This window comes from Haliotis asinina, chromosome 14 (genome assembly GCF_037392515.1).
Source record: "Haliotis asinina isolate JCU_RB_2024 chromosome 14, JCU_Hal_asi_v2, whole genome shotgun sequence".
Taxonomy (NCBI): Eukaryota; Metazoa; Mollusca; class Gastropoda; order Lepetellida; family Haliotidae; genus Haliotis; species Haliotis asinina.
In genome coordinates, this window is record NC_090293.1 from 41,180,593 (window position 1) to 41,208,083 (window position 27,491).

General features: G+C 39.6%; 3 protein-coding genes across 3 annotated transcripts in view; 2 read left to right on the plus strand and 1 right to left on the minus strand.

Moving 5' to 3' along the window:
• The window catches only part of LOC137261027 (protein limb expression 1 homolog), a 21,720-nt gene extending 8,271 nt beyond the window's left edge, over window positions 1-13,449 (plus strand). The window contains exons 2-4 of the mRNA XM_067798685.1: window positions 3,340-3,503; window positions 9,259-9,399; window positions 9,896-13,449. Of these exons, the coding sequence (XP_067654786.1) occupies window positions 3,340-3,503; window positions 9,259-9,399; window positions 9,896-10,309 (719 nt within the window). The 3' untranslated portion in view covers window positions 10,310-13,449. The remainder of the gene's footprint in view (window positions 1-3,339; window positions 3,504-9,258; window positions 9,400-9,895) is intronic.
• Window positions 13,450-15,409: 1,960 nt separating this feature from the next.
• Window positions 15,410-18,257, plus strand: LOC137261001 (sec1 family domain-containing protein 1-like). The gene has a single exon (XM_067798607.1). It carries the CDS (start codon window positions 15,453-15,455, stop codon window positions 17,352-17,354), a length of 1,902 nt encoding a protein of 633 aa, XP_067654708.1. The 5' UTR covers window positions 15,410-15,452; the 3' UTR covers window positions 17,355-18,257.
• A 3,994-nt stretch (window positions 18,258-22,251) lies between these two features.
• LOC137261011 (tektin-3-like) lies at window positions 22,252-25,594 on the minus strand. The gene is made up of 9 exons (XM_067798627.1): window positions 25,446-25,594; window positions 25,008-25,186; window positions 24,806-24,891; window positions 24,515-24,652; window positions 24,128-24,198; window positions 23,650-23,793; window positions 23,329-23,551; window positions 22,778-22,932; window positions 22,252-22,678 (listed from the first exon to the last, which is right to left on the minus strand). The coding sequence occupies exons 1-9, from the start codon at window positions 25,592-25,594 to the stop codon at window positions 22,447-22,449; spliced, it is 1,377 nt and encodes a 458-aa protein (XP_067654728.1). The 3' UTR covers window positions 22,252-22,446.
• Between the last annotated feature and the right edge of the window lie 1,897 nt (window positions 25,595-27,491).

Here is a 27,491-nt window from a genome sequence, read left to right on the forward strand (position 1 = left end):
ACAACTGTATGTTATACATTCTTGTTTCAAATGATTACTGAGAGGGTTGGAGGTGCAAGAAGTTCCATTGATTTTTTTCAAGTAAAAATATGACTTCAGTTCTGAATATTCATTTTGGGGGTGAACTCACCTCCAAGGACTAATCACTAAAGAAACATCGATATTGTCCTGTATTTGATAGCTGTATGAAAATGTATTTTTAAATTTAAACTGCAATTTTTGTGTCACCCTTTTCCATTGAGAAAAGAACTGTTGTGGCGACATCATTTCAGCTGACTGGACCATTGCTTCAATGTTTAACTTTTGGATGCTGTGTAAACAGTGATGTTCTACCCAAACAGATATCAATCTGTGATACAAGCCCCCAGTTACTGATGTGTTGCTAGTCTTCATCCTTGTCTGCAATAGGAGTACTGCAACCACAAATGACTTAAGGCTATCTGATTAAGCATATAATCCTCTCCACCTCTTTGTGGCATGGCTAATTACTTTGAGTTTTGACAGCTGAAGGTGTTATATTTACAGATTATTACACCTGGGCAGTTAATTAGCTTCATCAAACAAACATGTTAAAAAAACAAACATAATAATCCAGGTGTTAATTAGTGCAGTTGTTCATCTGAAGAGTGAGATAAGACAGGGACATTGTTTTATGTGGTGTTTGTTTTGACAATTGTGTAATTAGCTATTGAAACACGTAACCTCATGTCGAATGCCACAAGATGCCAGCAGGGCTTGCATCAGCAGCTTGTTGTGACGACTTGGGAAAAACAAACGCCCATGTTGGTAAAACATGATTCAATACGGCATCTGATCAGTTTGTTCACTCTGGGCCAAGGAGAGCACATGAGGCAGTAGACAAGGGGTCCAGGCAGGTTATAGTGGGCATGTGAGGGGCCGTACAGTGTGGTGCAACTGTGGTGAAACCTGCAGCTTCAGACAGCATAAAGACTCTACTGGACAAAATTTGCATTTATTTTACAAAATGTTGCCAATGGATTATGACTTTGGTTCTGCAGACTGTAAGTTGATACTTCTTGTTGTGTTTATGTCATCATGGGAGAGAGGAAGGCTTCAGCCATGGCAGCTTTTACAGCTTGGTGAAAACATTTGTCAACTATTCATGTGCTTTGATTATGGTTTAGTTGATTAAAGAGAATATTGATGCTCTTGACCTAAATTTTAACTGTGAGTATTGTGAGTGTCACTATATTCAGTGAAGAGGAAGACGTTTCTGACTACGAAATACTGGAAGTATGTTCACCCATGGTTCTTGTACATCTGTGGTGAGGTTTTTGTGAGGTTTTGGTTTCCTGTCAGGTTGTTCAACTCATTTTCTGCAGCATATTTTGCTGCTGTGGGTCACTTGACATGACTCTTGACATTACTTGGAAATAATACATAATCTAATATCTGATACAGTCAATACAGAGTAATGCGAATGTGTAGTTGTTATGTAGATGACAGTGTAATTACTTTTTGTCAGGGCACATAAACTTCAAAGTCGGTATGTTCTATCTTTCATGCAAATGTCTTGATTCAAAGATTCAGAAATTCCAACATGTTATGTTTGTCAGGCATTGTTGATATGGAGACATCGGACAAGATGTCTGTGTCCAATGTATTTATGTTGTTAGAATATATGAAGAAACTTTGAGAATGTTTTGCTACATCCTTCTGTGTGCGCTTTGCCTTCTTGTTGATGTAGCCACAGTGATGGCAGAAACTAGAGTGTTGTGGTGGAGTGAGGCGGGACTGGGACAGCGTGGTGTATTGATTCTAGGTGTTGATCCTGGGTACAGACATGAGGATAAACTTGGGAGATTTGTCTTGATCATGATTAAACTTCCTCCTGCAATGTTGGTAAATCGGGGAGATAATGCCGCTTTTGCCCTGTCAACACGGTAATTTGTGCTTGTTTGCATACACCAACTGTGATTAGAAGGAAGGTTGTAGGGTCACCTGCTATGGCTTGTTCAGAACACCATTACTTCGCTTTGATTTTGTATTTGGAGGACATTCTCCTGTCCATGCTGTAGCCAATGTCAAGATCTTGTTTCATGGCATGTACACCTAAAGGACAGCTCAGAAGCACATACGCAGTTGAAAAAATGCCTTGCAGACAATAAACAGTAGCAAAATAGGTACAAGCAAATCCTTAACCACTGGGGACCAAGTAACAAATTCGACTTACTGATGTATTGGAGACATAGGTGTGTCTATGGTGGTAGAAAATATGTTCAGGGCCGACAGGTACTTCAAGCTTTGCATAATATTTGAGACATCAGCATTCAGCCCATCGGGATTTCATTGTGCTTGTGGGTATGAAAGAGAGTGGATGTTGACAACTGATGTTGTCGAAATGTGTTTCAAATAGAAAAATGTTTATTTCTTGACTTTTGAACAAAATAGAGTTGCAGTAAGAAACTTTCTGGCAGCTGTAAAAAACACACTTATTACAGTTATTGTGCTTCTCAAAAGAATTAAATCTGCTTATGTAGAATTCAGTACAGTAACAGAGAGGCCACTTTCATCAGTTAACCTTCAAAATCATAGGCAGCAAAGATTGTTGTGTGCCAGTCTTGCAAGACGTTTATTAATGAATCAAGGGCTTACCACCCAATTCAGTTATTCACAGATGTCTGAAAATATTGGTGGTGTAGTGCCAGTATGCAGTTCATGAACATAGATGTTTGAAGCAATAATAACAATGTCTTGGCGTGGAGTTGAATGAAATGACATGCAAATACAATTGGTTAATTTGAATGTACATTTGACTGTCAAGAGATACATTCTGCTTGTTGTTGCTGGTGTATTTGCTAGAACAACATTGTATTGAGGTTTTTCTTGGTCATGACCGAGCAGGCATGCGGACATGGCACTGTCCTGCTAAGGGACATTTGCACTTACTCACTTAAAGCATCTGTGGGATAAACAGCAGAAACATAAACAGACTAAGGTCAACCACATACTAGTGTCAGTGTGTCATCATGTGTTCATGTGTTACGATTGTTACATTATTATTACACAGTGGAAGTCAGGTCGACAGATGTTTTTAGTAAGCCCACCTTCTGTGTAATTTTTGTTGGTTGTGTATTTTCATAACCTTTGCCAAAGGTATATCCTTATTTCCAGCTCTCTTAAACATTCTGACAGAACTACATGAAGTAGTAAAGTTCATTACCAGGAAGTATGACATGAATTCATTATGCCACATGTTTGTATCTGATGTGTAACTGTATATGCTGATCCTTGTCTCTGTGTCATATACTCCATTATCCACTCTAGGGATTATCTACCCTTGGTTATCATTCATGAGAGTTGTCTCCCCTGTTTCAGTGAACGTGGTAGAAGCCCTGCAAGAGTTCTGGCAGATGAAGCTGGAGCGGGGTGCGGACCTGAAGAACGGTGCCCTGGTTGTTTATGAGTCAGAACCAGCATCGTCTCCACCATACGTCTGCTATGTCACTCTACCAGGAGGCAGCTGCTTTGGCAGTTTTCAGGTAATACCATCGTTTGCTTCAACACATTGGAAGAACTATGACAATAAATGCTGACTTCCGACAATATATTAATGTGAGTGTCAGAGACAACTTGGACTGAGCTTTTTTTGTAGTGCTTGTTGGAACACCTTTGTGTCAGAGTGACTTGCAACTTTCCGCAAGTGACGGTGCTGATGTCACGTTAAGGCAGGTTACATAGTTCAAGACACAAGTTTTCATGTTTTGTAAGTTAATAGAGTGTAAAACTGCTAGAATCAACATGAACCTGGTTAAATATGTTAAATGCACACAGAAATCACGACTCAGCGAGATCAGTTGAAACAGCATTTAAGCTAGCTGTTGACATGGTTGTTATTAGCCCTGCTTGAAACTGCTTAGATGCAACACCACCGAGCCCGAGTTAACACAAACATCCTCAAGCTAGTACAATATAAATCATTATGAAAGAACATGTAGCATCAACAATGTACTGTCCTGCATTTTATCCTGAAATAACTGACCCATCTACATTCAGTTGGCAAACATGATGTATTTGAAAGACAAGTTAAATGTAATAATACAGGTTGTATGTTAAATTCAGTTTACTAGCTTTTTAGCAAGCAAGCAAATATTATGTCATGCCCTGTAACAGTTTTAAGTCTAGTTAGTTTGAAGTGTGATATTCTCACGAGATAGTTATCATGTAACCAAATAGTTTAGTTGCACCAGTACAGAGCAAGGCCATGAGAATTGTCAGGTGATCTCACTCAGTCAACACTAACTAGTAAAGCAACGGTTGGTTACTTCATTCAGACCCCAGCTTCAATAACCAGCTTGTGTAAACATGTTTATCTAAAGACATTCTGATCAGCCTATATGAGGTCCTTACGAGAGTAGTTTAAAGTATTCAGTAAACAGATACCTGTACCACAGCCAGCTATACCTGTACAAATATGACAATACCTGGTATATGGCATTTACACATGCTCTAGGAGACATAGACTCTGTGTACATTACAAGGCAGTCAGCCTCAATTTGGTTTTTCGTAATCCTTATTCAATATCAGCCAATGTAATCACACCCATGAAAGCAGTGCTGGCCCGCCCCACCCTCCTAGCTCTACAGACAATGGTCCATGCTAAGACACACACTGGAGATATGCCATTGAACCAATGCATCTCTGGGGCGAGTCGGAAATGTTGCTGTTTGGAACCAGTTTTTGTGTTAAATTTGGATCTTTTTTCCTGTTTGGCAAATATCATGGGCCTGCCACATTTTCTACCTTAACCCATAGCTAAACATTTTGGTGACCTGTTTCTATGCTATGAAAATTATTTTTGCTACACTGAAATAGCATTTAAGTCTATAGAAATGACCTCAAGTATCCGAATACTTCTTGCACGAGTCCGTACATGGATTCTTCCTGGCTTTGTCTTACAATGAAGGGTGTACTGTTGTGAGATATGTTCATTGATGCCTGTCATGGTATACCAATGTATGTTTAAAAATATTGTGTTATTTAATAGTAACATGTCTGCAGAGAAAATACAAGATTAACATAATATTCTTTTAGGTATTGTGGAAATGTTAAAATAAGGGGTCTGTAATTGTGGAGATGCAAGATTGATAAGGAAGGATTAATTTATGAGTAAAATAGGGCCTTAGGGATATTCATTGAAGAAGGTGACACCACTAACTATTCATCATGTGCCATTGACGGTCTCAAACAAAAACCTTTTCTTTAGGCACACTTTCAGTCTTCTGTATACTTCAGGGTAAGTACTTTGTTATCAGGCAAACAGAGCAATTATATAGATATGTCATGGTCTGTGGACATAGAGAGAGTTTTCTTTGTTGCTGAGACTAGGCAAGTTATCCTATCTACTGAGTTCAATGTTACTAACTTTGTGTCATTGGCCCGAGTTGGTCAGGTGTGGAATACACGCAGAATCAGTCACAGGCAGAATTACATGAGTGGGATTCACGCCTGAGTGAGTGCCAGGTATGTGTTGTGCTATTCTGATAGTCAGGGATGCCGACACATGTCAGCACGACACTATAGGTGCTGACACCACCGGTCTACGTCTGCTATTGTATTTTTGGATGTATTAAGTTGAATTGAATTGCTGTTGCAGCTTGAATTGAGTTGCAATTGTAAACAGAATGTGAGAAAGACTATTTGCAAGCAGTTTAGTATGTAATGATGTATATCTTTTCGGCATTTTCTTTTTCACAATTGTTATTTATTACTTGTATATTGCTCATATTGTGTATGAGTTAGAACTTCTAGGAAAAATAAATATGTATTAGTACAATATACACATATGAGTAAACACATGAAGTCAGACATCTCACTGAGTATATTTCAAAAGCACTACAGGCTGCTAACTCCAGTGAAAGATAGGTGGTAATCAGTTTCTAGTGAGGTTATCCAACACAGCAGACAGACATGGCCTAGGAAGAAACAAACACTAAACGCTACAGTGGATGTTGTGCTCTCAGTCCAGGAATTTATCAAGGATTCCCAACTATTTTCTGTCCTTGCCAAGCAGATGGGAAAACAACTTGTAGCTCCATACTGTACAATTGATTAATTCAGAGGTATATTACCTTTGCATTCAGTGCAGTAATGGTTAATCGAATCAGGAATTCTCATCATTTTATCCGTGCTTTTATTAGGCAATAGAATGGCATATAGGAGTGGTACATATAAGGAGGAGAGTTTAAATGTCAATTTCTTTATTATGAGGTTTTGGAGTATATCAAATCATACTTAAATAAGTATGCTCATTCATAATTAAGGCCATGCGACACATTGTACATATTCATTAAACGTTTGAAGAATTTGACAGAAAAGTAGAGTTTATAGATCTTGTTTATACACATGGAAAATATGTGTAGCTAAATTATTAATGGTTTTGGAATTTTGAGAATTGAGGAGTGAATAAGTCCATGTGTAATGTTCATCATTTTTCTTTGGAATTACATAGTTCTTTTCTTATGGCTGTAAGCATGGTATATCCTTACTCCATCATCAGGTGAAACTGCCTTCATCATTCTTTTGTTGTCAGTGAAATGCAGTGACCTCTACATTGCCTGACAGACAACAGGTATTGGGAATGTTATGTTCCAGTGTGTACTGACATAATACTAATAACTATAGATTTATATAGCGCTTTTACCAGCTGAGCACAACTGCTTAAAAGCACTCCTGGAGTCTGACAACACATGGATATACACAATACTAGGACATGTCATTAGCTGCAGGAGAAGATGCTACTGAATTCCCTGCAGACACAATATAATGGCAATAACATCTCGCTTCTACACCTGGTCCAATGTTCAATCTGGAATGTGTGAAATATTCAATATACAGGACTTAATCCCTCTGGCTAATGGTCACTGTCAGTTGACTCACTTGCTATCTGACATCTTAGTCAGTGGAATATCAAAGAGATAAATTTTCTTATCCTACGGGCAGTAGTACAAAGACATTTCATTATTGTGTTGAAGTGAAAGACATTTGTGATGGGGCTATTGTCATGGTCTAATGCCTGCATATGTTTAACCTTTGTCCTGCCGCCTCTCTAAGTGGCCGGGAGAGGACAAGGTAATCTTGTATTCCCAGATCAACCATGATAGTGACAATATAGTGAGGGTTGACTTGTGTCTGTGTGGCAGTCTTACCCTAATTGATAACAGATGGAGCATAGTCCATGTCCCAGTCTTGCAGAGAAAAGTCATTATGTAATGCAATTTTTGTACTTAAAAGATTTGAGAAGCCCTATAAACTTACTCAACATGTTTTAAGGCTGACCTGTTTTTCAAAAAGATCTGTTAATGCTTAGTTACATGCTATTGAATGCAGTCTCATGATACAATATTAAAACACCTAAAGTTATAAAAAAATGAAGTTCCTGATTTGAACAAAGTGGTAAATTTCCCCTACTTGTCAACCACGGGCCCTTATTGGAAAGTCCACAAGCTGAAAACAAAAGTTGAAAAATATATCATTTGTCACCAGTTTTCAAGCATTGTGAAATTACTGTGACAAAGAAATTCCATGAATTTTTTTGTGTTCTCTCTAACTGGAACCTGTCAGGCTTAATATTTGAAGCCAACTTTTGGAATGTAAATGTAATAACAGATAACAGACTGGCTGACGAATGGTTTGTGGTGTATATTCAGAGAGCACCTGTTCCAGCCGACTGCCTGCTGTATATTGACAGTTATGTACAAGTCCCACAGCTCTTGTCAGTCTGCCCAGCTCTACAATCAGTGCAATGTATTAGCACAACAGAGAAATAAACAAGTCACAAGCCTCCCTTCACATCTATTCATGCATAGATAATCAAAGGAATACATTTTCAGGTTGAATGACTAGGAATTCACCTGAAATAAACAAGTGACAGACAAGTAATGCCTTTATTAAAGAGTATGTTGGTAACCGAAGAAGGAGGTTGGCAGTGCTGGGAGGAGGACTGTCACTATGCTTTGATACAACTGATTTATTTACTTACAGTCATTTCACACATTGAGTCCATTCTGGATTCATATATATATCATCTGCCCCCAGCATATATATATATATATATATGCTGGGGGCAGATGATATCAGGTCTATTCCAGAGTGGAGCATATATCTTGATAACTCTACGCTGGGAACAGTTGAGGAAGGGTCTTTTTTTTCTTGGTAGCTTGAAGGGTAGGTGATATCAGGGTCAGATTTGCTGTTGGGAATATGTCAGCGTCAATCTAATGTTGGATATGAATCATGGTCAGTCTACGGTTTGGCATTAAGGGTTGATCTGCTCTGGATCATGTGTATTCTGTTGTGGGGCAGGTGATATTACAATGTAAAACTCCAGTGGATATAGTGCCATAACACTATAATTCTGTAGTGGAAATAGTGACATCATAAGGTAATATGTATAATTTGGATAGTGACATCACAGGGTATGACTACTGCAGGAATAGTGATATCACACAGTAAAATCTATGGCTTGAACAGTGACTGGGAAATTCTGTAGTGGACTTAATGATATCACACAGTTGTTCTAGGTATTCTGTATATAAAACTTTACTGTCAGTGTCCACACCTGCAGGTGTGGTGACTGACTTGCAGGAGTCATTGTAGACAAGCCAGAACAGGGGTACACTCTTCCTCTAGAGATCCAAAATCAGGGTTTCAAAGTGGTTTGCTGATATAATGAATGTGAATAACTATTTGTAACCTAGTAATTTGGCAAATAGAACCCGCGAAGATCTGGGTTAGAATTGGTCTTTAGTTACCCATGTTTGTTGTAAGAGGCATCAGACGGGATCGGGTGATCAGGTTCACTGACGTGGTTGACAGATGCCATCATGTTCCAGTTGCGTAGATCAGCGCTCATGCTGCTGATCGCTGAACTGTCTGGTTCAGACTCGATTATTTACAGATTTATAGATCACCGGCATATGGCTAAGAATATTGCTGAGTGCAAATGTATGAAATATTGTTAATTTGTTCAAGAAATGTAACACTCACATTGATGTGATCTTCCCATCTTCCCAAGGCAGGAGGGTCTACTAGCATTTATCAAAGAGTAGGTTTAGTAGACACATGGCTTGAGGAGATAGCAGTCTGCAGCTTTGGCAGTCAATTCCATTTACATACACGTTTCCTTATCATGCCAGTAGAAATTATTCAGGGGGCAAAGATTTTCAAATCTACTGTCCCCAACTCCCAGATGAGTTAGTATTTGTAGTTTGTTATTATCAAAATGCTTGTTTCCAGAACTGCTCAACTAAGGCGGAGGCAAGGAGAAGTGCTGCCAAGATTGCTCTCATGAACTCAGTCTTCAATGAACATCCTTCAAGGAAAATAAGTGACGAATTCATCGACAAGGCCATACGTGATGCCCTTGCTTCATTTAAAGTGAGAACCTAATGTGATTCTGAAACAGTGGATCTTGGCAATATGTTCCACTTGATAGATCAGGTGTTACGAGTTGGTGACTTAGTGGATAGCATTTTGGAATGCTGTGCCAGTGCAAAACATTGCTAAATATATCATAGGTTGTAACTGCATTATTTGCATTTGTTGTCATGCAACTATGAAACATATTCCTTGTATTAAGGTCAGACTCGCGTGAAATATGGTAACACTGATATTTGGACTAAAGATGTTTCCCACAGAATAACCATGACACTATGTCCATTGCTAATCTTTCACAGATAATGTAAGTTTAGATAGTCATTCCATTTAGACTGCAGGTGGTAAGGAACCTTCAATGGTATATTCGTTTAATTGAATACTTTAAACTATGGAATTTGTGTCAGCAGTGCATCATTTTTACATGCATCCAACATGTGACATTAATGTGAAAGAACATGTCAAACTATTCTAAATCTGTTTTTCTTCTGTCCCACAGGGAAGCCAGTCCGATATTGAGAACCCCAGCACAGGTATTGGAGCCTTCAAGTTCATGCTTGAGGCCAATAGGGGTCGCACCATGCTTGAGTTCCAGGAACTGATGACCGTCTTCCAACTGCTGCACTGGAATGGCAGCCTCAAGGCCATGAGAGAACGCAGCTGCTCACGGCAAGAAGTACTGGCACACTACTCTCATCGGGCCCTGGACGATGACATGCGGTCACAGATGGCACTAGACTGGATTGCTCGAGAACAGGAGGATTGTTCGATCATCCCTAGGGAGTTGAAAATATCAGAGAAAGAGTTAGAATCTGCACGTCTAGCTGGGCGAGAACTTCGGTTCTACAAGGAGAAACGAGACATTCTAGTTTTAGCTTTGAGCCAGATTGGCCCTTCAGAGAGCCTGGCTTAAGTATTGCCAATTCATGGAACTTTAGAGTTTCGATAGATGTATATTGTAACTTTGTGAACATCATGCATCATGGTGTGTGACTGCCAGTTGTACAGCTGTCTACATATCTGAAGGCCAGATGATACATGTGCTTCACACTACTTGTCTCTCAACAGACCTTTGTAGCAACATAGCAAGTAAATGTTGCTGGTTTAGTATATATGCATGAACAAATTTATTTCCAGTGCAATGTTCCTAATAAGGATATGGCAAAGAGTTTATACTAGTGCATGTATGAGTTCCAAGTGCTGCCTCTCTGTGCTACGGCCAATAGCTAGATGTGCACATTACTACACAATACACCACATAAACATACATGTGACATGTGAATGTCTTGTCTACACTGAACAATAACAGGTCAGTGTCTTGTCCTCATCGAACAAAAATGTACATGTCATTGATCTTGTCCACACTGAACATGTGCATGTGGTGGCGTCATTGTCTCGTTTTCACTGAACAAAGATGTGCAGATGTCAATGTATGCCCTCACTAAACAGTATGTATCTGTGCAGGCGTCAGTGTTTTGTCCTCTAAGAACAAAACTATTGTGCATGTGTAGATGTCAATATCTTGTTTTCACAGAACAAAACTGGGACAAGTGCATGTCATGTCCACACTGAACAACACTGTTGCACATGTACTGATGTCTTGTCTTCATGGAACAATGATGCTGCACATGTGCTTGTGTCATTATCTTGTCAATACAACACAAGGATGTTTTATAAGGTTTTCATATGTGATCCAAGAATTTCATAATGTTTAGCATGTTGCAGCCAACTTCTATAGATGTACATAAAAGTACTGGCTGCATGCTTCATGTTTACTGCTTGAAATAAACACAAACTCCCAGTCACCTGTTCGTAAGTCAGTAGTCAGTAATTAAACTTAGAAGTGAAGAAAGATTCATAGACACCTCCACCATCATCACACTTTCTATATTAATAATAATATAAATTGTTTGAAATACTATTTAGCCAAGATGCTCATTCTTACTTAAACGTATGTGACATAATCTACATTACATTCTTTTGCTATGAACAAGATCATTGTGAATGAATTTCAGGCAGTTAGTGGTTATCCTTGTGATGATTTTCTTAGGTTAACACCATGGCCCAGGGCAACAGTAGAACTTCCTATACATTCAGCAGGATCAGTTGTCTTTGCAATGAATACTATCATTGACTGATCCATACATGTTTGGTGGTTAAAACTAAGTAGTAAAGCCCATGTATGAATCCGTTCAGTATACCCTCCCAAGTTCACACTTTATGATGACTGAGCTAATATTACATCATTGCAATTGCTCCTGTTGTCTGAAATGCAGTTTCTTGTATAGTGCACCACCTCCTGCCTCCTCTCCTGCACAGGCTAACTGATGTGCACGTGAAGTCACTACAGTTGTATATGTAGATGGATCATAACAATGCTGAACTGTTTCTTTATGTTATGAGTTGTTGATGTTTTAAAGTCACTGGTGAGCATTGGATGCATTATATTCCAGAATGTGACGATACTTTGTTGTATTAGTTGTTTGTCCTTAAGTAATCTTGTTGTTTTGTTTACTTCTCAGTAAGTTTTAATTTATTTTCACCCAGGTTTTATTTCCAGTTAACAAATAATACTTATTGCAGCTAAGTAGTGCAGTCTAACATGGGATCTGTGAGGTGAGATACGTTGTGTAGGGTTAAGATTCAACACTGCATCTGTGCATCACTATAACACAAGGGCAGACCTTTGAGACACTGTAAACCAGTATCATACAGTATACCTCATCTGATATGAAAAAAGTCACTTCTCATTTGTGAAGCAAGGGAGGTAACTCCATTAAGCCAGTATCCATTCATTGTTCTCTGTGCTTGGTTCAGTTTGTTTTGTTATGTGTCAGTTTGCAGAGATGACTGATAGATGTACAGATACAGGATGTAACTTAGATTTAGGTAATTTGTATACTGTGACATTATTGTCTCATCAGAAAAAAAGTATTATGTGTGATGCCAGATATCATATACACTGTGAATGGTAAATGCATCTGTAAAAACTGTAAACATAGACCAGTAAGAACATAACAGGAAGGAGAAAGCGGTTTTAAGAAAAGAATGTGAACTTCTCACATAATATGTCGATAGTTTTTTCAGGGAAGCAAATGTTTTCAAAGTAGTGGTATTGTCACGTTGTATTAGTACCCAGGTATGATAAAGTGAATATTAAGGAAATGTAATAGATTTGGCTTTGGGTTTCTGAAGTGTGAATTTAATATTGTCTTTGAAACTTTCTCAGTATTTACTCTGAAGGAAACTATAAGATGTAAATTATGCCATTTGTTAGCTTCCTGGTGATGATGCTACCACTGTTAATGCATGTGTGTTGCCATGTGTTCAGACAGGCAGCTTGTCTGTGTCTCGCCTTGCTTCTGTGTACGATGTGTAGTTCCACCTATTTTTTGTTCAGTAGGCTGGATTGTATTGCATGCATATATTTGTTCTGTAGGTTTAGAAATAACCTCAAGCATGTGCCAAATTTTCTTTTGGATAGAATGCAGTTGGTACCTGATGATGGTTGAAATAATTAAGCATTTATCTCAACCTACAGACTATTATTTAATACTGCAGACAGATTGGCTGCCATTTGCTTATCCATGTGTATGGAACTCCATTCACTGCTCTGGTGCCATGTTCATTGTTAACAGGAAACATCATGAATGCTTTCCTTGGTTTCCAGGCTCACATTTGTTCAAAGTACATTAACTTACTTAATTAAGAGAAAGAGAAATTTAGCACATTTCCTATATAGCAGTCTTACAAATATGTATTGTGTCTGTTTGTGATTGTTCAGCATCCTCCTCCCACACCATGCTTTGTAGGACAAGTTTCCCTTTGATTCCAAAGGGTTCTTTGTCATTGTCATGGTGAAAAGCGTCAGCATTTGATATTGTCTGGTCATTTTGTCTCCATATCAAAACTGTCTTTGTTGTACAGAGAGTCTAGAAAATATATGAGATTTATCACAGCAACAGAACTGCTTCAATATACTATACATTTACTCAGCATAATATATCTCTATAATACAGTCTGTTTGCATGTAAATAAACTATTACAACAGTATTCGTCAGTTGTGTTTTTGTGTATGACTGAATATACTAAGCATATAGTCATGCAAATTGATTAGCAAATATATATGTGACAACATTTTGTGCATGCTGTGCGAGAGAGAACATTCAGGACAAAGGTTAGAAGGATTACAAAGGACTCACCTTAGGGACTGTTCATAATTTATGGCTATTGGGGGTGATGATTCTGAGAGAGATCACCAATTTTGTTCTGAGGAGGTAGGGGAGTCATCAACTTCATACATAAAACATTTTAAAACTATGCTTTAAAAGTGTGGGAGGTGGGCCTTGATTTTGTACATGACACACTGAGGGTGTCACTAACTGAATATACATTTGGGGAGAGTAGTCACATTGTACAAACTCCTCCATAGAATAAAAATCATCATCAACCTCCAAGCCATAAATTATTAATGGTCCCTTAGTAACCATAGAATTCATGAAGTGTCTTGTTTATCAACATCATGACAGTACATATTGTATATGCAGGGATATGATTAAATCTGTAGAATTCTCATCCCTGTTCACATCATCGGTGAGTGGTGACAACTGACATGTTTATGCATGGATTATGAACAAAACAGCATCCTAAATATAATTTAGAAGCAAACACATATGGAAGACCTATCTTTTGTGTATTATGTGCATAGATTAGAACTTCATATCATCACAAAGACTTGTGTACATATATACATTATATAAAAAATTCATTGATAATTTAACCAATGATATTTCTAATAATGAATCTTTTTAGCCAACCTCAGCCATAACTAGAATTATCTGGCACCTTTCTAATGGCTGACGTATATGGTTATCTTTGACTAGAAGGGACAACAGCTGTTTCTCGTCTGTAAGAGCCATGTCGATCTGACCCCCTTTTTCTAATGACATTTTTTTCTTAGATTACATTTTACAAAACAATGAATGTTTACAGCTGTTCCACTATGATGCATGGCAAATTCATTAAGGGTTGACTTAAGTGTAAAATACAGCATAATTATTTATGATTTGCCCATTATATGCCCAAACCCTTGAGATTACGGATAACCATGGATATAGATTCACTGACACTGCATCTCCATAGTAAGGCTCCAAACACAAGACTATCGCCAAAATCCCAGCCTGAAACACACAGCTCAAAATTAACTATCACCATATTGGCTGCAGTGGCATGAACCCAAAAAACCTCTACAAAAACCACCAGGTGTTACAGAAAATCTCAGAACTCCAAAGAAAACATCAGTTAACGTACCTACCCAGAACTCACTACTACAAGCAAGTTGCTTCAAGTCTAATTCTTCAAACTTATCTTTGCACATTATTCTTTTCAAACACACCCCAATTTTGGCATAAAACTGGAATAGTATATAGCAGGGATCATCACTCACAATTCATGGAGCAGACACATAATGATTGTAATTGAGGGGAAGCACTCATTTTTGTTCTGAGAAAGTAGGTGGATCATTGATTTTGCACATAACAGTACATGCATGCATTAAAACATGCTTAAACATTATGGAGCAGGTTGGGTAAAGGTATATATTGTTTTCGTAACATCATATGCGGGAGGTTCAGAGTGGTGGCACTTACTCTGTTCATGGAGCTTTGTACATGCTTCGATATAAAAAGCCATAAATTGTGAATGCTCATTTACACTTTGTCTTTTGATAGCTTCATCTATCAATAAGTTAGTGACATCTAAAAATGAAATTTCCATAAATGACCAAAATATGAAATAGTTAAGTTGAATGTGATGACGACTGGGGGACAATTTTAAAAACAGTCAGAGTTGCTTCAAATCCAAAACAACCTAAAATGACTCGCTAGCATGAGTATCTTCGCAACATGTTACATAAAAATTAGATTATTGCCTCCAGTCAAATATCAAAGCGTAACATCATCTGCGTTTCAACCGGCTAGGAAGAGTTATCTACCCTAGACCAGAGGGCGTAATGCGGAAGTGCCACGTGTAGGGGTCAGCACCGACACATTGTCAAAATGGCAGCGTCAGTGAGAGAAAAACAAATCGCGGCTTTGAAACGTATGCTCAATTTTAATCAGCCACTGACTAAACAGTCGTCTGCTGAACCACAATGGAAGATTCTTGTCTACGACAGGTTTGGTCAGGATATAATATCGCCCCTATTGACTGTTAAGGAGTTGAGAGATATTGGTGTAACTCTTCATTTACAACTCCACACAGATCGAGACCCAATCCCAGATGTACCGGCGATATACTTCGTACTCCCGACAGATGAAAACATCCAAAGAATATGCCGTGATATGCAGAATCAGCTGTATGAAAACTATTATTTCAATTTTATATCTGCCATATCACGCCAGCGTTTAGAGGATATCGCTAGTACTGCGATACAAAGTAACACTGTCACCCAGGTTTCCAAAGTGTTCGACCAATATTTGAACTTTATATCTCTGGAGGACAATTTGTTTACTTTGCGACATCAAGACCGTGATTCAATATCATATTATGCCATCAACCGAGGAGATGTGAAAGATTCTGAGATGGAGAACATCATGGACATCATTGTTGACAGTTTGTTTTCCGTTTTTGTAACTCTAGGCACTGTACCAATTATCCGATGTCCCAGAGGAAATGCAGCAGAAATGGTTGCGGAGAAGCTTGACAAAAAGCTACGTGAAAACATCCGTGATGCAAGAAATAGTTTATTCACAGCTGACTCTCAACCTGGTCAGTTCAGCTTCCAGCGACCACTGTTGGTGGTACTTGATCGGAATCTAGATCTTGCAACAATGCTCCACCACACTTGGACATATCAGGCTCTATGTCATGATGTGTTGGATTTTAAACTGAACAGAGTTGAAATTGAGGAGACGTCTGAAGCAAGGTCTGCAGCTGGATCTCCCCGGCCTATGAAGAAGAAAAAGACATATGATCTTAGCAATGCAGACAAATTCTGGGAAACAGAGAAAGGAAGTCCTTTCCCTACAGTTGCTGAGGCAGTGCAGGAGGAACTAGATGTATACAGGACACAGGAAGATGAAGTGAAGAAACTGAAAGCTGCAATGGGACTTGAAGGGGAAGATGACTCTGCTATCAGTATGTTGTCAGACAACACAGCCAAACTTACATCAGCTGTCAGCTCACTTCCAGAACTCCTTGAAAAGAAACGTCTTATTGACATGCACACAAATATAGCCACAGCATTACTTGATCAAATCAAAGTCAGAAAGCTTGATATATACTTTGAGTCAGAAGAGAAAATGATGAGTAAGTCTGTATTAGATAAGACTCTGATGGACTTGATATCTGATCCAGAAGCAGGTACTCCAGAAGATAAAGTACGACTGTTTATCATTGCACTCATCTGTGGCCCCCACATGTCTGAAGCTGAGATAGACCAATACTGTGTGGCTCTCCAAGCTGCCAACTGTGACATAACAGCCATCCAGTACATAAGACGCTGGAGAGCCTACTCAAAAATGGCTGTTGCACCAAGTCAGTATGGCGGGGGAGGCATCAGCTCTATTGGAATGTTCTCAAACCTTGTGTCTAAAGGTTCCCAGTTCGTAATGGAGGGTGTGAAGAATCTGGCTGTCAAGCGACACAATCTGCCAGCAACAAGAGTTGTAGATGCCCTGATGGAAATGAAGTCTAATCAAGAGACTGATGATTACCGATACTTTGACCCTAAACTGTTGCGAGCAGATAGTACATCCATTCCCCGAAACAAGTCAGCATACCAAGATGCTTATGTTTTCATGGTTGGTGGTGGCAACTACATTGAGTACCAAAACCTCATGGACTATGCTAAGTCTAGGTCAACAACAACACAGCGCAAAATAGTGTATGGATGCAGTGACTTGGTGAATGCCTCCATGTTTCTCAAACAGTTGGCACATCTTGGGAAGGAAATATGATGGTGATGATGCTTGAGTCTGATCATGTTTTAAGGATAAAGGCTGTAAATTATTGTATATGTTGTATGTATTGCTAATGTTATTAGAGACTGATTTTGTCTGTTTGTCTGTTGCTCAGAAGTATTGGCCTTTGCTATTTGTCCGAACAAGCATATAGTCAGATGTTTCTACTGGAAATGTCTGTATCGTCCACTGTTCCTGAATCTACCCTTTCGTCACCAAGTACTGGATATGTATGGGGAATTTGAGATATGTTGTTATCTTTAGCCGAAACAACTGCATTCAATTTCGTTTGGAAGTTTAATTTTGATAACGTAACAAGCCATCAATGTTTCCTAGTTAAAATATTCAGCAAAATTTCATTTGAAATTGTTGTGACATTATGCATCCAGACTGTAGTGAATTAATTAATAAAGTCAAACTGCAAGATACCCATTAATTGAAAACACTGTTTAATGTTTAAAGAGAGCTATGGTGCCCAGAGAGGACCTGTTTGTGCTGAGGTGTCCCATAATTTTGAACTCTCGAAAGTACATTAGCTCCTTGCACAAATCTGTTACATTACCATTAGCTATGGAGTTGATCTACCAAGTTAAACAATCAGCCACCAGCAGCATCTGTATCTACTGATCTTCTCATTAAGTGTTGGTTTATTGTATGTCTACCAGTTGTTATATCTCTTCTATTTACAAAATATATGTAGGGACTATATTATAAGAACAGGAACTCTTCCTCCAAAGTTATTAGTGATTGCCTTTGGTGCTTGTTCTGCTGTTATAATATTACCAAGTTGGTATTTTGATTATGTTAAATAATCACTAGCTTCTGTGGGTTAAAGTAAGTATTCACTGATATGTAAATGTTAACTGACATGAATTTTACAGAATTAAATAATGAATCGCTCATGTAGGATTTGACTTCTGCTTGTGTTACAGTGTTTGAGAGTCTTAATTATGACTGATTTAGTACCAAAGGTAGATCAGTGGGATATTAGAATCTTAACAACCCATAAAAAAAGCCAGATTTATGGATGTCAACTCCTTTGTTGTGGATAACACAACATTTCAGAGCATATGCTTGCTCCTTCATCACCTGATGAATTAGCAAGCATACGCTCCAAAGCATACACTCTTAAACATTGTGGTGAAACATCAAGTGATGAAGGAGCAAGCATACACTCTGAAACATTGTGGTGAAATATCAGGTGATGAAGGACCAGGCATATGCTCCGAAACACTGGTGAAACATCAGGTGATGGAGGAGCAAGCATATGCTCCGAAACACTGTGGTGAAACATCAGGTGATGAAGGAGCAAGCATACACTCTGAAACATTGTGGTGAAGCATCAGGTGATGGAGGAGCAAGCATATGCTCCGAAACATTGTGGTGAAACGTCAGGTGATGAAGGATCAGGCATACGCTCCGAACATACACTCTGAAACATTGTGGTGAAACATCAGGTGATGAAGGAGCAAGCATACGCTCTGAAACATTGTGGTGAAACATCAGGTGATGGAGGAGGAAGCATACGCTCCGAAACACTGTGGTGAAACGTCAGGTGATGGAGGAGCAAGCATACACTCCGAAACGTGGTGAAACATCAGGTGATGAAGGACCAAGCATACACTCTGAAACATTGTGGTGAAACATCAGGTGATGAAGGACCAAGCATATGCTCTGAATCATTGTGGTGAAACATCAGTTGGTGAAGGACCAGCATACACTCTGAAACATTGTGGTGAAACATCAGGTGATGATGGACCAAGCATACACTCTGAAACATTGTGGTGAAACATCATGTGATGAAGGACCAAGCATACGCTCTGAAACATTCTGGTGAAACATCAGGTGATAAAGTTTTACCTCGAATACCTTTATTTCTGCATAAGAGAAAAAGATAAATATAAACATTACCACAGAGGACCAGTTCACATTTGCTGTCGCGGCAGAAAGTAAGAAAAGTGTATGTCAAGGGACTCTAAATCATTCTCCTCCGCCACAATAGGTTTTCTCAGAAAAACTGAATGAATCTGGACCTTCACATGGACCAAGCATACACTCTGAAACATTGTGGTGAAACATCATGTGATGAAGGACCAAGCATACGCTCTGAAACATTCTGGTGAAACATCAGGTGATAAAGTTTTACAACCATAAATCTGGCCTTTCTTATGCTTTCCACTTCTAAGTGCACTTCCAAGATTTAACAACCCAAGCTTTTCTTGAGGCAACTAACAGGATCGAGTGGCCACTTCGAAATGTTTGTACAAATATATATTTTGATAGTTTAAATTTAATGCAAATTTAGGAGGAGTTAGTATGCTGTGTTTGTGTAAGGTATTAGTGCCTAACAGCAGCGTGCTATCTCAGTAAGCTAGCATTATGAAACCCAGCTTAAGTCTGGACTAGAACAAGAAGCCACACTCACACATGCATGCATGACATGAGCAAAATATTCATAACTATGACATTAAACTTCACAGTAAAGGTGAAGTGGAAAGTTTAATACAGGTGTTACATGTTTGTCTAGAATAATCATGATTTATCATGCAGCTGAAGAGTCACAGAGACACATGTTCTGTGTCATTTGAATAATACTCTTGTGTGATCATCTCATTTGATATTTGTTTTCAGTTTCATCATTTAATTTTTTAAGTCATTGAAATGTGCCCACTGACATTTTACTGCTAATATTGTTCTTGATCAGACCATTTTTTGAACCTGATTGGTTAACATGGTTACGGGTGGTCTTCAGGTACCACTGAAGTCATACTGCATAGCACATTTTGTTATATGTAAGGTGTGTCAGTGATCAGTTCCATGCTAAACTTCATCATATTCTTCTCTGTGATCATGACCAAATGGGGACACTATGGTAGCCTTGTGGTTATAGCATTGGCTCATCATGCTGAAGGCCGAGGTTCAATTCCCCACATGGGTATAATGTGTGAAACCCATTTCTGGTGTCCCCTGATACTGCTTGAATATTGCCGAGAGCAGCATAACACCACACCCACTCACTCATAACAGCTAGGGGAACAATATACTTGTATATTATGATTTACATCGAATACCTTTATTTCTGCATAAGAGAAAAAGATAAATATAAACATTACCACAGAGGACCAGTTCACATTTGCTGTCGCGGCAGAAAGTAAGAAAAGTGTATGTCAAGGGACTCTAAATCATTCTCCTCCGCCACAATAGGTTTTCTCAGAAAAACTGAATGAATCTGGACCTTCACATGGTTCATCACCCTATTCATTGCAACATAATCTGATTTTATATTTCTGAGTCACAGCCTTGACGGTCAGTAATCAGCCATTTGTTCTAAAATATGTCATGGAATTGAGTAAATGTTTGCTTAGATCAGTACTCGTATGTTCACCGTATGTCATACGTTGAACCTAGCTGTTATAACTGTCCCCACATAGGCGCAGTGTGTGGAGCCCATTTCTGCTGTCCTCCGCCGTGGTATTGCTGGAATATTGCTAAAAGCGGAGTAAAACTATACTCGCTCACCCCATTTTAACTGGAAGCCTAGCATGTTATGTTCGTTCTATCAGGGACAATCTAAAACATATGTCACGACCTGACGCATTTGCTAAGGGGCTTTTCTAATGGGATTTTCAAGGAGTAACCACTCCACCGTTATGGTCTCCCTGGCTTTACATATTAGCACTGTAATGCTGGCGTCCCAGAGGGCAAAGACACAAGGATGCACCTCAGTGTGTTTGTTGGAGTGTGGAGTAGCCCAGTGGTTAAAGCGTTCGCTCTTCACATCGAAGACTTTGGTTCAGTTCCCCATATGGGTACAATGTGTGACACCCATTTGTGGTGTCCCCCACTGTGTGATTGATGGAATATTGGTAAAAGAAGCGCATAACTGAAAATGCACTCAATCACTGTTCCACTCCCTCAGTGTGCATGGTAAACAAGAAATTAAACAACAGTTGACAATGAAGTCAATAGTCTTCATAAATTATCATTGTCAAATCACTACAGTAAATGGAAATTACTCTTCAGCTTTCTGTATCATAACCATTCCTTGCAACTGGCCGAGACTGTAGATCAGTCATGTTAGGTACATCATTTATACTGTTTTACTTTACTTTGATACTCGGAAACGGTTTGCACCTCCTCAACATACTATTATGCAACCAATGCATATCCTGATATTTATATTGGATTTTAAAAGTATTGACGCACACTCAAATTCGAAACGCTTCTTAAGATATCAACTGTCGTAGCACTTGACAAAGTTGCAAGGGGAAAAGGGCTTACACGTTTTCGTTGTAATTGACAAACCTTTGTAGCGAAAAAGTAGCCAGGGAATCCAGACGTTCGGATTTCCACCCGTGAATATTCATTAGAAGGGAATGACACATATACAGGTCGGGAGACACACCAGTCTGGTTTGTGTCTGGTGTGTTTCCTAACACTGGGGGCATCAGATTTGCGAATCATATACAGTGGACTCTGTATAATCGAACAACAGAGTAATCCGACAGTCTGTGAAAGGGTGCGCCACACCCGAACCCTTTTGTCCGGAAAGTGTATTACATGACCAAGGAAACTCTCGTGAAAATGAAGGGTGCTTCCCACTTTCTCAGTAGAGTGTTGACTACGACGGTTGAATCTATGTCGAAACGTCGCCTATACAGAATACAGAAAAAAGTTCCCATCCTTTGTCTCTATAAGTCACAACGACCCGCGCTGACGTATTGCATCTTTGGACGTTAACCAGACCAATGAACCCTTCGAGATATACTCAAGTTGCTTGTTTTTCTTGCCGCCTGTACAAAGCCATCCGTTCCTCAGCCTTCGAGAAGCTGTACGATCGCATGTTTGGTGCGATCTTTCAAAGAATTATAATAACACGAAGAGAAATCACATCTTTTATAACGTTTTATTTGATAAACACGCGGAAGTGTCAAAGTGAAAGGCCCAGGATTGACAATAAACAATGTACTTGCTGAAGTATGAAGGGTTGGCTGGAACTGACTGGCTAACTGGATGTCATTGACGGTACACTTTCATGCAACTCCTTCAAACCATTGTACATGTACGTAGTATCAGTCTATTCAGGTCCCTAATATGTAGGCATCTGGAATATGGGTCCAACTTTGGGGTCCATAGGGAATCCTTTCCTCATTCCCATACACCACTGGGAGTCAATACGAAGACTGTTCTCCTTGACGGAGATGTCATGTTCTAGAGTAGCCTTGGTCTTCATGAGACGCGCCAGAGACAGCTCGGAGGTCTTGAGACGCTCCTTCAGGATGCGGACAGATTCGCGGATCTCGCGGACTTCATTTTGCAGGCTGTAGTTGAAGAGAAGAATATTTAGAATTAATTGAAATTCGGACAAATTATCATTTTTGTTATGAGATGTTGCGTTATTTTGCAGGAAATCTACTCACGAGATCATGACAGGGTCGTTGCAGAGCTCCACATTGATCCTCCTGGTTCGCTCGTCAAGACGACTCTGCGACACCTTCATTGGCGCCTCCTTGTCCTTGATGGCCTTCCTCAGCAGCTCAATGTTCTTCTCCATGTCAAAGATCTCCTGCATGGTCTGAAGGAAGCGATATGAGCGTTTTTAGTGGGTGCACAGGCCACGTGACGTGTCAAAACTCATTATATTTTCTGAATTTCTGAATATACTTGGTAAATGTATGCAAACTTGGGAACAGTTTTTGTGACATCGTTCAGTAGAATCAGGACAAAACTGGAGACTGGAAAATATCTGGCCCGATGATCAACTCTTTGGCTCAAGAGTCATTGCGCCCCTAGCAGATTTATTCAAACTTGTTAGGAGCTATCGTAATAGTGTTGATGCAGGATAAGGAAATCTGCCTCAGAGAAAGCTGGGTAGTAGTAATTTGTAGAATCAACTGGGTCTTTCCCTAACAAACTGTGGCACTTTAGATGACTGATCGTCCCTTCTCTAGTACGACTTCATGAAACCCACCCTCTGCAGGTGAGCCTGTAGTTTGTTTCTAGCATCTTCTGACTCTCGGATACGGGTGTTGAAGTTGTTGTTGACGGTGTTGAAGTTGCTCCACATATTGGTGGCGCACTCGCGGAGGCAGCTGTCAATGGCACCACGGAGTTTCTCGGACGACGCTCTCTCCTTCTGAGAGCGTGCGATGTTCTGTTGGGTGTACTGCGCCCAAGATGCTGGGAGGGTGATTCTACAACAGAGAAAGTGCCGTCAGCAACGGATATCTCACTCGGAATACTTACAGTCATACGGTGTCTTAAGTGATGTGTTGAAGTCATGTTCACTTACGTGTTGTCGATGGCCTCAATGCCGGGGTAGTATCCAATTCCAGCTGAACTATTCTTGAGCTGTTGCATGCGGTCATCCAGGTTCTGGGCGTGGTGCTTGTCCTTGGCATCGACCTCCATAGCGTGCTGGGCAGAGCGGTTCATCCTGGTGGTGAGAAGGTGAAGAGTAAACTACTAGATGTACTCGCATGAGTATGTGATGAGCAGTAATCTCTTTTCATATACACAACTACTGTGGAGGCCAGTCACAGAAATGTTTTCCGCACTAGTATATCCAAGGTACCAGAAGTTGCCCGACCGATGACTGATCGAGTGTTTACGAGTGGTTAACAATACGATGACTGTGTCTCTTTGTCAAATATATCTCGAGGCTCTTGTTCAGCTGAACTGGATCTCCGATCAAGCACCATGATATACCCGTAACAATGCCGATTACGGCGTACGACAACCGTTGCTGTTTTCTCATGTTAGCGACTTACTTGATCTGGACGAAAGCCTTCTCAAGCACCTGCTTCATCATAGCCTGGCACCTCCTGATGACGTCAACTTCCTGGCAACACACAGTGATGGACAATGCAGACATGCAGACAAGCACATGCATTCCTCAGTGTGTGTACAGATTGATCAAATACATTTAGGGCAATGCAGTCATTGTACAGACTGTACATACAGTTTCCTTGATGTGTATGTGAGATAAGTAAACTTTGAAGCGTTATCCACCGGTAGTTATACAGTTGTGACTGTTACTACACACTCGTGAAGAAGCTTCCCTCCCAGTCTGTGTTGATAGTGCAGCATTGTAAAACCTTTAGTTAATGGTTAATGTCGATGATAATTATGGCAACACCTGTTCTTCGCGGACAAACCTTCACGAGAGACCTTTCAACTTTATCATTGACGAGGTCAATACCCTGCCTCTTCTCCCTGTGCATGAGACACTCCTCGGCCACGTGCAGGGGGTTGGCGGTGTCAGCGAGGGCCTTCTCTAGGGTGCGCTTGTACTCCTGGAATGTTCGGTAACACTGTTATTGTTGAAAGAGAACTTCGGCTAAAAATGATAGAATCGGATACCATCACGTGACCAGTCTATCAGACGCTTCTAATGGACAACAAAGGACACCATGCAGTTGATCACTCTACTTGACTCGACACCTCACCTTCAGGTTTTCTGTCTCGGTGGCCATGGCGCTGATCTCATTATTCAGTTCGGACTTCCAGAAGGTGATGTCATAAACACGATCCCCTACAACGGGAAGCGTGTATATAGCCGATCTGTATCAGTTCTAACATGGAGTACCTTGTATCTTTACAAAAGTAAATTCGTATCTTCCCAGAGGAAGGAACCACCAAGTGACTCACCTAGCCTCTTGGTGACGTCAGTCTGTCTGTTTCTGGTCTGTGCATCCGTCTCCTTCACAGACTGCCAAGCGTCAGCGCGCACTTGCTCGGCAAAGGCCCTCTCTTTTTCAGACATATTGAAGTTAACGTTGTTGGAGAGGGACCAGTCGGAATGGGTGTAACGGGCGTTGACGCTGTTGCTGTTGATGATAAACGAGTAGGTATATCATAACACTGTGCATGATGGAAAGGAATGTGACGAGTAAAGAGTAAACATCTGCACAAGCACATTTGATAGTACTGCTGGTACCTTCCATTAGGTCGTGTTGAGATAGACGGGTTGGTAGTGAGTGGATATGCTGACCATACAGGTATGGTTAATTACAAAGGAAGTTCAGATCTGAGGGATATCAACGGATGTTGGACATATGTGAGACAGATGGGATAAGATGAACTCACGTGGCTGGGTTGAAGTACGACTTGGCATGAGCCCCGCCTGCACCACCAAGATGACGGGTGACCGTCTTGTCGGCCACATAGGGCAGGACCCCCATCATTGGTGTAGCACTGCTGGTTCGGGCAATGGATGGGAACTCGTAGGAAGACATGCTGGAGGGGAAATGAGCGCATGTTAACATTGGAGAAACTGAGGATTGGTTACATAATTAAATATCAGACTTCTTGCAAGTTTACGCTGTGGCTTACACGATAGCAGAACGGGATATATACAGCCATCGGCCCAGGTACAATGATATGACACAAAATGTCATTAAGACAGGGCAATATACAGGGTTATACACTATTTGCACACAACTGATCTGATCACGAGCGCTTATGTAAACTGCGAAGTTTCAAGAAGAATACTAATATCATTACACTGCATTATTGTTTACACTTGATGATATATGGACATTTATCAAACTTTGGTAAATATGTACTTCGTAATACTACATATGCATCACAGGCGAAAAGGAAATGTAATTCATCCTCTGGGATGTTATCGTTACACATTTTACATTGTTGGGGCATAATTATCATCTTTACATTACAAAGAAGGGGTAGCCGATGATGTCTCAGTAAACATAAATATCGTCTATTTTCTTTACAATTTTAAGTGAAACCTAAACCTCTACATCTTATAATGATTTAATGTAGTAAGCTAAATGCGATGATTCATTGATTCTACTCAGTATGTTTTGCCCCTTTACAATAAGCCTCTGTTTAAACATGGATATAAATGATTAATATTGCCAACATCATGACTAAACCACACAAATCCAAACCCGTTGCTGTTTAACAAATGTTTTACATATGGTGCCCATGTGTGTGTACCAGGTGAGAGTTTTCATCAAATATCACATTGTTTAGGATACGTGTGTTCAGAAATATGAAGTAATTTACACCAGTAATGCACACACTTAACACAATAACCAACACTTATACAATATCTACCCCAATCTGCTAATATAGCATTACTAGAAATATGTATGTCTACCCACGCCAAGAATATATTTGCAGAAATTCCTATGAAATTTGTTAATAAACTGTCTTTCTTGATTGCCCCACACTTCTGCACCATAAAGTAAAACTGGTTTGACTTTGATATCAAAGAGCTTAAAAAGAATAGAGAGTGCTTTTGGGCAACTTTTTTTTATCGCTCGGTATGAATTAACCACGAGTTTTTAAGAATGAGTTTGGTGTTCCGCTTTAGACTAACCACAAGTCTTTCATATGTAATGGTTACAAGAGTACAAAAAATGAGTTTATTCGTTCTTTAAAAAGAATATTAACTAGAATATTTGGATACATGTAGAATAACTTCTATATAGAAAATAATGCCTTGTTTGCTTTGACCAGTAGTGTCCCTGTATACCGAGATATGTAGTATGTAGAGGTCTTTCATATGTATTCAAAAATAATGTTTGCTATCCGAATAACCAACACTTCAGTGTCCGAATACTTTGATTTTCTTAGCGGAGTTAGACAAGGATGTGTCCTGAGCCCAGCCCTCTATTGTTCACGGTGTTTATATCAGAATTACACGCAGTGCTAGAAAACGAGGAAAGTACAGGAATTTTAATTGTTGGATCTGAATTTTTAGAATTATTACTTTTGCTTTACGCTGACGATTTGTGTATTTTCGATGACTCTGTTATTGGACTGCAAAGAAAAATTGGCATTTTAAAAAAAAAGACTATTGTACAACTTAGGGATTACAAGTTAACATGGATAAAATAAAACGAAAATATTGGTTTTTAGAAAGGGAGGTAGCTTACGTCACTATGAAAAAATGGTTTCTTAAAGGAGCATAACAGAACGAGAGGGTCACAAGGAACCGCTGTGACCCGGAACCAAACATTAACTGATTAATAAATCAGTTCCTTTCATTCATGGATTTGTTCATCCATGAATGCCGCGTGAAGCCCATTTCTGGTGTCCCCCGCCGTTTTAGGCTGGAATACTGCTAAACACGTCGGAACAGCAAACTCATATATTAATCCAAGA